This window comes from Oncorhynchus mykiss, chromosome 17, assembly GCF_057628025.1.
Source record: "Oncorhynchus mykiss isolate SJ-2025 chromosome 17, ASM5762802v1, whole genome shotgun sequence".
Lineage (NCBI taxonomy): Eukaryota > Metazoa > Chordata > Actinopteri > Salmoniformes > Salmonidae > Oncorhynchus > Oncorhynchus mykiss.
The window spans coordinates 28,124,615-28,134,500 of record NC_143038.1 but is presented as its reverse complement, the minus strand read 5'-3'; the positions used below and the strand labels follow the sequence as shown (position 1 = coordinate 28,134,500).

The 9,886-nt window shown below is 41.6% G+C and overlaps 1 protein-coding gene across 1 annotated transcript in view; it reads right to left on the bottom strand.

Moving 5' to 3' along the window:
- Window positions 1-281: 281 nt before the first annotated feature.
- The window catches only part of LOC110493933 (copine-9), a 202,659-nt gene continuing 193,054 nt past the window's right edge, over window positions 282-9,886 (bottom strand). The window contains exon 19 of the mRNA XM_090205168.1: window positions 282-8,452. Coding sequence (XP_090061294.1) covers window positions 8,187-8,452 — 266 coding nt within the window. The 3' untranslated portion in view covers window positions 282-8,186. The remainder of the gene's footprint in view (window positions 8,453-9,886) is intronic.

Below are 9,886 nucleotides of genomic sequence, written 5' to 3'. Positions count from 1 at the left end.
AGTTTGTATGAAAGTCTTTCAGGATTAGTAATTCACTGTAAGGCAGAAATCTTTCTCTTAAAATTCACAGATTTCCATGTAGGCCTATTAAGCATACACATAAATAGTTACAGACTACAGTCCAGGCAGACATCCACCATGCACATTAGTAATGAATATGATGATCTATTTTAGAGGAATGAGATGCACTGTCCAGGGCAATGACCTTTCTTAAAGCATGCATGATTTTGTTAACTCCAAGAACAAACATAATCTGCCAACTTCAATAGTGAGATAAGTCTTAATAATATATCTTTATTTGATTTCTAAGATAAGATATATAAAACAAATGGGCAAATTTACAAATAGGTTTTGACCAACACAAGCAGGTAAGGAATAACATAGATATACATTTACAGAATCGTTATAGAAAGAAAATCAGGAGGAAGACAGATCACATAATATTCTGTACATGAACTACGATATATTTACATTAGGTATACTTGTAAGCAAACACGGTCACAAAACACTTGAATGGGCAAAGGGGATTGTAAGCAGCATATAGTTTATGTCTGTCAAGCCTAGTTCAATGAGAAGGTTAAACTTATACTGTACACAGAACACAGCCGGATATTCATGCTTTATGCAAAAATATTCAACAGGTGATGTGAATTGAAGTTTACTTTGGTACTTTATAACACTGCTACACGCATGCACTATGTTTAAACGTTGTGTCTATTATAATTTGATCTACTATTAAAATGCTCCATTATCGTTTTTGGTTCTTATATATATATTATATATTATTATATATATTTTTTTATTTCACCTTTATTTAACCAGGTAGGCCAGTTGAGAACAAGTTCTCATTTACAACTGCGACCTGGCCAAGATAAAGCAAAACAGTGCGACACAAACAACTACACAGAGTTACACATGGAATAAACAAACGTACAGTCAATAACACAATAGAAAAGTCTATATACAGTGTGTGAAAATTAAATAAGATTAGGGAGGTAAGGCAATAAATAGGCCATAGTGGCAAAATAAATTACAATTTAGCAATTAAACATTGGAGTGATAGATGTGCAGAAGATGAATGTGCAAGTAGAGATACTGGGGTGCAAAAAAAATTAACAATATGGGGATGAGGTAGTTGGGTGGGCTATTCACAGATGTGCTATGTACAGGTGCAATGGTCTGTAAGCTGCTCTGACAGCTGATGCTTGTTAGTGTGGGGGATATGAGTCTCCAGCTTCAGTGATTTTTGCAGTTGGTTCCAGTCATTGGCAGCAGAGAACTGGAAGGAAAGGAGGCCAAAGTAGGAATTGGCTTTGGGGTTGACCAGGGAAATATACCTGCTGGAGCGCGTGCTATGGGGGGGTGCTGCTATGGTGACCAGTGAGCTGAGATAAGGTGGGGCTTTACCTAGCAAAGACTTATAGATGAGCTGGAGCCAGTGGGATTAGCGACGAATATGAAGAGAGGCCAAGCCAACGAGAGCATACAGGTAGCAGTGGTGGGTAGTAAATGGGACTTTGGTGCCAAAACGGATGGCACTGTGATAGACTGCATCCAATTTGCTGAGTAGAGTGTTGGAGGCTATTTTGTAAATTACATCGCCAAAGTCAAGGATTGGTAGGATAGTCAATTTTACGAGGATATGTTTGGCAGAATGAGTGAAGGATGCTTTGTTGCGATATAGGAAGCCAATGTGAGTCTGGAAGGAGAGTTTACAGTCTATGGCATCAATGATGTATACAGAGAAAAGAGTCGGCCAGAGAATTGAACCCTGTGGCACCCCCATAGAGACTGCCAGAGGTCCGGACAACAGGCCCTCCGATTTGACACACTGAACTCTGTCTGAGAAGTATTTGGTGAACCAGGCGAGGCAGTCATTTGAGAAACCAAGGCTGTTGAGTCTGCCGATAAGAATGCTGTGATTGACAGAGTCAAAAGCGTTGGCCAGGTCGATGAATACGGCTGCACAACATTGTCTTTTATCGATGGCAGTCATGATGTCGTTTAGGACCTTGAGCGTGGCTGAGGTGCACCCATGACCAGCTCAGAAACTACATTGCATAGCAGAGAAGGTACGGTGGGATTCGAAATGGTCTGTGATCTGTTTGTTAACTTGGCTTTCGAAGACCGTAGAAATGCAGGGTAGGATAGATATGGGTCTGTAACAGTTTTGGTCTAGGGTGTCACCCCCTTTGAAGAGGGGGATGACCGCGGCAGCTTTCCAATCTTTCGGAATCTCAGACGATACAAAAGAGAGGTTGAACAGGCTGGTAATAGGGGTTGCAACAATTGCGGCGGATAATTTTAGAGAGGGTCCAGATTGTCTATCCCAGCTGATTTGTAGGGGTCTAGATTTTGCAGCTCTTTCAGAACATCAGCTATCTGGATTTGGGTGAAGGAGAAATGGGGGAGGCTTGGGCAAGTTGCTATGGGGGGTGCAGAGCTGTTGACCGGGGTAGGGGTAGCCAGGTGGAAAGCATGGCCAGCCGTAGAAAAATGCTTATTGAAATTCTCAATTATCGTATATTTATCGGTGGTGACAGTATTTCCTAGCCTCAGAGCAGTGGGCAGCTGGGAGGAGGTGCTCTTATTCTCCATGGACTTTAAAGTGTCCCAGAACTTTTTGCAGTTTGTGCTAATTTCTGCAAATTTCTGTATGAATAAGCTAGTCTTTGCTTTCCTAACTGCCTGTGTATATTGGTTCCAAACTTCCCTGAAAAGTTGCATATCGCGGGGGCTATTTGATGCTAATGCAGAACGCCACAGGATGTTTTTGTGCTGGTCAAGGGCAGTCAGGTATTGAGTGAACCAAGGGCTATATCTGTTCCTGGTTAAAAAAAATTGAATGGGGCATGCTTATTTAAGATGGTGAGGAAAGCACTTTTAAAGAATAACCAGGCATCCTCTACTGACGGAATGAGGTCAATATCCTTCTAGGATACCCGGGCCAGGTCGATTAGAAAGGCCTGCTCGCTGAAGTGTTTTAGGGAGCGTTTGACAGTGATGAGGGGTGGTCATTTGACCGCGGATGCATTACGGACGCAGGCAATGAGGCAGTGATCGCTGAGATCCTGGTTGTAGACAGCAGATGTGTATTTAAAAGGCAGGTTGGTCAGGATGATATCTATGAGGGTGCCCGTGTTTACGGATTTGAGGTTGTACCTGGTAGGTTCCATGATAATTTGGGAGAGATTGAGGGCATCTAGCTTAGATTGTAGGACGGCCGGGGTCTTAAGCATGTCCCAGTTTAGGTCACGCAACAGTGCAAACTCTGAAGATAAATGGGGGGCAATTAATTCACATATGATGTCCAGGGCACAGATGGAGGCTGAGGGGGGTCTGTAACAAATGGCAACAGTGAGAGACATATTTCTGGAAAGGTGGCTTTTTAAAAGTAGAAGCTCAAACTGTTTGGGCACAGACCTGGATAGCGTGACAGAATTATGCAGGCTGTCTCTACAGTAGATTGCAACTCCACCCCACTTTGGCGAAGAATGTTGTAGTTGGGGATGGACATTTCTGAATTTTTGGTGGCCTACCTAAGCCGTTTTGGCAGTTCCTGTTTACTATACAGTGTACAATAAAGAATATTGACAGAATTCAATACACAATCCGATCTCATGCAAAACCAACCCAGCATAGAACACTCATCAAATATTTATGAATGTTTTAGTCAATTTAAAATGTGAATAACGGTTATTCTCGATGACCACAACCATCAGAAATGTGTTGACTAATCAGGTTAGCGTTCAAAATAATGGAATTTTGACTTGCATTGAATCAAATAAAAATGGAATCCCCTATTGACCTACTCTTACAATGTCCTAAATGCTTGATCATTCCCCAAAAGTGAGTGAGTGAGTGAGTGAGTGAAAGAAAATAGAGAAGAACGTGGGTATGCAGTAAAAGAGAGAAATCAAACAAGTCAGAATAGAGACTTGACTGTGAACAAAATCTCTGCGTTTGAATGATCCGTTATAGTCAGGAATTTCTCAAAGAAAAAATATATAATAACAAGACAAGTAGGCCTACAAAACAATGACATGCATTGTAAATAAACTTGTGAAGATCCTATAAGCCCAGCCAAAATAATGAAAAAATATAGACCCATATCTTGGAAACCAGAGCTGTGGCGGAAAGAAACCATGCATAAATATGCAGAGTAAATCAGCCCATTGCAACTCCTTCGAAACAGGCTTAGTGGCGAGGGACCACACTTTTGAGAACAACTTATGCTGAGGCACAATCTCTTTCACTCCTCTCCTCTTTCTAGCAAAAATGGAGTGACCCAAAGTTGACCCTGATGCTTTGACATGTTTGAAAGACGGAGCAGGTTTTGCCACCATTGACCAAAAGCTTGGAAAAGTTTACATTTGGAAGGAGGAAATCAAGGAGAAGTAAAAAAATAGTGACTAGGTACTGTGGTATATTCAGACCAGTGTTTGGGTCAGAATGAACCTGTGCAGTGACGTCAGTTGGACGTCAGACGGCCAGTTGTATGGTGGTAGAAAAATACATGGGGGGCGCTCAAGCTATTTCCATCTCAAGACGATTTTTTATTTCCAACCCGTCATTTGAAAGATCAAGACTTCGCTCTCAACAGCATTGCCAGCCAGCAGGCCCTTAAGTTATTTCAATATTCACACATCCTGTCTCTGAATTTATTTTCTGATCTGTAATATAGAGCTTTCACAGGCCATCATATGAAACATGTCTACATTTCAACACGTGGAATATATCAGTAATATAGAGAATCTATTTATCATGAGGTAACGTGGCTAAGATATCCAACTACATACATACATACATATAGTGAGAACTGGCATAAAACAATATAATCACTTTTCAATCGCCCCCTGGACAAGAGGAACCAGTCCTTAAACAAGGACATGATGTACAGATATATGAACACAATGGGCGTTTCTCAATATGCATACTACCGTGCTGCACACTCTCACGCTCCGAGTGCATTCTCCGACCATGTTCTCTTGAGTACATAATTGTGAGGACGAGAGTGTGGAGAATGCATAAAACAATACATTTGAGAAGCACTCGCACTCCCTCTACTGTACTGCCTCACAATTCCCCTCCCCATTCACTGAACCTTCTTCCAGCCAGGACAATGGCAACAATAGACGACACAAGATATACACAAAGCAAACTTTCTAATTATCAGCTAGATCTGTGTATCGTAATAATCTAGCTAGCCAGCTAGTTAAACAGGCAGAAATTACTTAAAACTAATGTTATGCAAGGTAGATGTACAGTTGAAGTCGGAAGTTTACATACACTTACGTTGGAGTCAATAAAACTCGTTTTTCAACCACTCCACAAATTTCTTGTTAACAAACTATAGTTTTGGCAAGTCGGTTAGTACATCTAATTTTTGCATGACACAAGTAATTTTTCCAACAATTGTTTACAGACAGATTATTTCACTTATAATTCACTGTATCACAATTCCAGTGGATCAGACGTTTACATACACTAAGTTGACTGTGCCTTTAAACAGTTTGGAAAATTCCAGAAAATGATGTCATGGCTTGGAAGCTTCTGATAGGCTAAATGACATCCTTTGAGTCAATTGGAGGTCTACCTGTGGATGTATTTCAAGGCCTACCTTCAAACTCAGTGCCTCTTTGCTTTGCAAGACCTCAGAAAAAAAATTGTAGACCTCCACAAATCTGGTTCATCCTTGGGAGCTATTTCCAAACGCCTGAAGGTACCACATAAACAATAGTACGCAAGTATAAACACCATGGGACCACGCAGCTGTCATACAGCTCAGGAAGGAGACGCGTACTGTCTCCTAGAGATGAACGTACTTTGGTGCGAAAAGTGCAAATCAATCCCAGAACAACAGCAAAGGACCTTGCGAAGATGCTGTACGAAACAGGTACAAAGGTATCTATATCCACAGTAAAACAAGTCCTATATTGACATAACCTGAAAGGCCGCTGAGCAAGGAAGAAGCCACAGCTCCAAAACCGGCATAAAAAAGACAGACTACGGTTTGCAACTGCAAACGGTTTGCAACTGAGGACAAAGATTGTACTTTTTGGAGAAATGTCCTCTGGTCTGATGAAACAAAAATAGAACTGTATAAATATATAAAATAAATAAATATATAGAAACTATAGAAATAGATATAGAAACTTAAGGACAACAAAGTCAAGGTATTGGAGTGGCCATCACAAAGTCCTGACCTCAATCCCATAGAAAATGTGTGGGCAGAACTGAAAAAGCATGTGCGAGCAAGGAGGCCTACAAAACTGACTCAGTCCCACCAGCTCTGTCAGGAGGAATGGACCGAAATTCACCCAACGTGTTGTGGGAAGCTTGTGAAAGGCTACCCGAAACATTTGACCCAAGTTAAACAATTTAAAGGCAATGCTACCAAATAGTAATTGAGTGTACGTAAACTTCCGACCCACTGGGAATGTGATGAAAGAAATAAAACCTGAAATAAATAATTCTCTCTACTATTATTCTGACATTTCACATTCTTAAAATAAAGTGGTGATCCTAACTGACCTAAGACATGGCATTGTTGCTAGGATTAAATTTCAGGAATTGTGAAAAACTGAGTTTAAATGTTTTTGGCTAAGGTGTATGTAAACTCCCGACTTCAACTGTACATATTTCATTGGTAGCTACCAATTCTTCATGGCTAGCTAGCTAGCCAGTTAGCCCTATTGACTTACTATGGACTTACCCATTCACTGAACCGTCTTCCAGTCAGGTCAACAATGGCAATAGTAACGAAACAAGATATACACAAAGCAACCTTTTTACTTCATAACTATCAGCTAGCATAATAATGTAGCTAACCAGATATTTTAACATGCAAAAATGATCTAAAACTAATATTATGTGAGATATATTCTTTGTGGGTTGCTAGCTAACAATTATTTGTGGCTATCTGGCTAGCTAACAGTACTAGTTGCTAGCCAGTTAGCCCTATTGACCTATTATGGGCTTGTGATATATGGTATGTAGGCAGATAAACATGGCAAAATGAACACCGCCTGTATTTATTAACGTACGTATCAAAATAAAATATTATAGTCAGGCAACATATGAGATGTGAATAAGCAACATTTCATTCTGAATAGGAGTGTATTTTCTCTCGCTTCAGCTCAAATAATGGCCACCATTGATTTCAATACATTTTATGTCATTTTTTACGTGGTTGCATCATATTTCTTTGCATACTTTCCGTTGAAGCTTGCATTGATGCATACTTCAAAATAAGTACAAAAGGAGCACACATTCCAGAAGTGCCCTCTGTGCTCCGTTTCGCATACTTTGATTTCAACTCATACTATGACCCTCCCGTGCTCCAATGTGTGTGCTCGGAGCACGGTAGTATGCATTTTGAGAAACACCCAATGACTCCAGATGCCGAGGCTGAGACCTCAACTGTCCAGAGACGTCATCTTGTTACCGTCTCCCTTGTTTTGCGAAACTCATCCAAAAGCTTTCAGAAATGCCCTGAGAAGAAACCAAACATGAATAGACTTTCTGTGCCTTTCACTTGTTTTGGATATTAACCGGCTGTCCCACTTTCTTCAATGTTTGTACAGTGTCATTATACACATGGACATATACATTGGCCAGAGAGTGGATAAAGTAAAGTACTGCCATTGCAACCCAAGTGGCCAATTTGTTTCTGTTTGGACCACAAAAGATGTGAGAATGAAACACCCATTGCATGCGTGGCTAGTGAGGCATAGGAAAAAAGGTGAACATCGATCGCTCTTTCTGTCTGTTGAGAAGCCCACAAACCCTTGCTTTTTACAACGTTTAACGGTGACTGTTCCTTGACCCCTGCATATAAAAAGAAGCTAAGGGGTCAGTGAGGGGTTGGCAACCACGGAAGCAATTCCAACAGTTCTCACTCCAAAGGTCATGCTCCATTTGACCCTTGTTAAGCTGTACAGTTGTTACATCACAGCATGGCGGTGTTCACCAGGCAGGAAATCGCTACTGCAGTGTGTGTGTGTGTGTGTGTGTGTGTGTGTGTGTGTGTGTGTGTGTGTGTGTGTGTGTGCGTGCGTGTGTGCGTGCGTATGTGTACCCCAACGGCTTCAGTGTGTGTCTCTTCAGGTATTTGCTGCAACTGAAAATGGTCCAAACAATGTCTCTAAACCCAAGAACCAAAGACCCCCACCCAAACCCCTCTCTCAGATGCGCAGCTTGTGGAGTCCTGGCGGGGTGGTAGTGGTGGTGGAGGAGGCGGGCCGGGGCTCGATGTCTCTTGTCTTCATGAAACCCAGCAGCTGCTCAGGGATTTCTGCCAACACGTCCTTGGCCAGCCGTGCCATGCTCAGCACCTGGTTGCCCTGGCGGTCTATGTAGTCCCGGAAAGGCACAAACTGGACTATGTCTCGCTCGGCAATGCGCCCCTTAGAGGACACTCTGACCTCGTCACCATCCAGTTCCTCCATCGCTATGGAGCAGAAACAGACAGAGGGAAAGGTAGAGAAATGGGGTAGAGGCAGGGAAAGAGAGGGAGTTAGAGAGAGTTAGAGTCATAGACAGAGACAGAGAGTCAGACTCAGGGACAGAGACAGAGATGATGTCACGTAAATCCATTATTAGACAGAATGCTGTTTGTGTTATTAATGTGTATTGGATTTGTGATAAATATGGCACCCTATCAGTGGAGGCTGCTAAGGGGAGAATGGCTCATAATAATGGCCGGAACGGATCAATTGGAATGGCATCAAACAGCTGGAAACCATATGTTTGATGTTTTTGAAACCATTCCGCTGATTCTGCTCCAGTCATTACCATGAGCCCATTCTCCCCAATTAAGGTGCCACCAGCCTCCTGTGTCACTTTGTTTGCCAAAAGCGCAACTAATAATATAATAGTAGGTCAAAGACATAATTCTGTACATGAAAGCCCCAGAGCAAACATATTTTAAAAACATCTTCCTGAAACTTCATTCTTACATTATTAGGAGTGATTTTAATATAACCAACGGAATCCATATTAGGAACTATTTTCTGAGAACCGACAACATCCTAATGTGGATGCCGTAACTTTCTAACAGACTACATCATGAATACTAATATCTATTTTGGTGGCGAGAAGATGTGGGTCCATCTTATCTGGTGTACTGGAGTAGAGAGGAGCTGGGAGGCAGATGCCTGGCCATGCCTGTGGGACTGTACAGTTGGGTTCACACTGATGTCTTTGAGAGAGCATGCCTCAGCCATGGGCAGCAACCCAAAACTCCTCAATAACCACCCACCCTCCCTCATCTCCTCTCCTCCAGGACCAGTAATCTGAAAAGCACTGGATAAATAAAGGCAATGGGCTGGAGACCTATCCAGTGCTTTCACCTATGGCTCAAATCAAATCAAATCAAATTTTTATTTGTCACATTCACATGGTTAGCAGATGTTAATGCGAGTGTAGCGAAATGCTTGTGCTTCTAGTTCCGACAATGCAGTAATAACCAACAAGTAATCTAACTAACAATTCCAAAACTACTGTCTTGTACACAGTGTAAGGGGATAAAGAATATGTACATAAGGATATATGAATGAGTGATGGTACAGAGCAGCATAGGCAAGATACAGTAGATGGTATCGAGTACAGTATATACATATGAGATGAGTATGTAAACAAAGTGGCATAGTTAAAGTGGCTAGTGATACATGTATTACATAAGGATACAGTCGATGATATAGAGTACAGTATATACGTATGCATATGAGATGAATAATGTAGGGTAAGTAACATTATATAAGGTAGCATTGTTTAAAGTGGCTAGTGATATATTTACATCATTTCCCATCAATTCCCATTATTAAAGTGGCTGGAGTTGTGTCAGTGTGTTGGCAGCAGCCACTCAATGTTAGTGGTGGCTGTT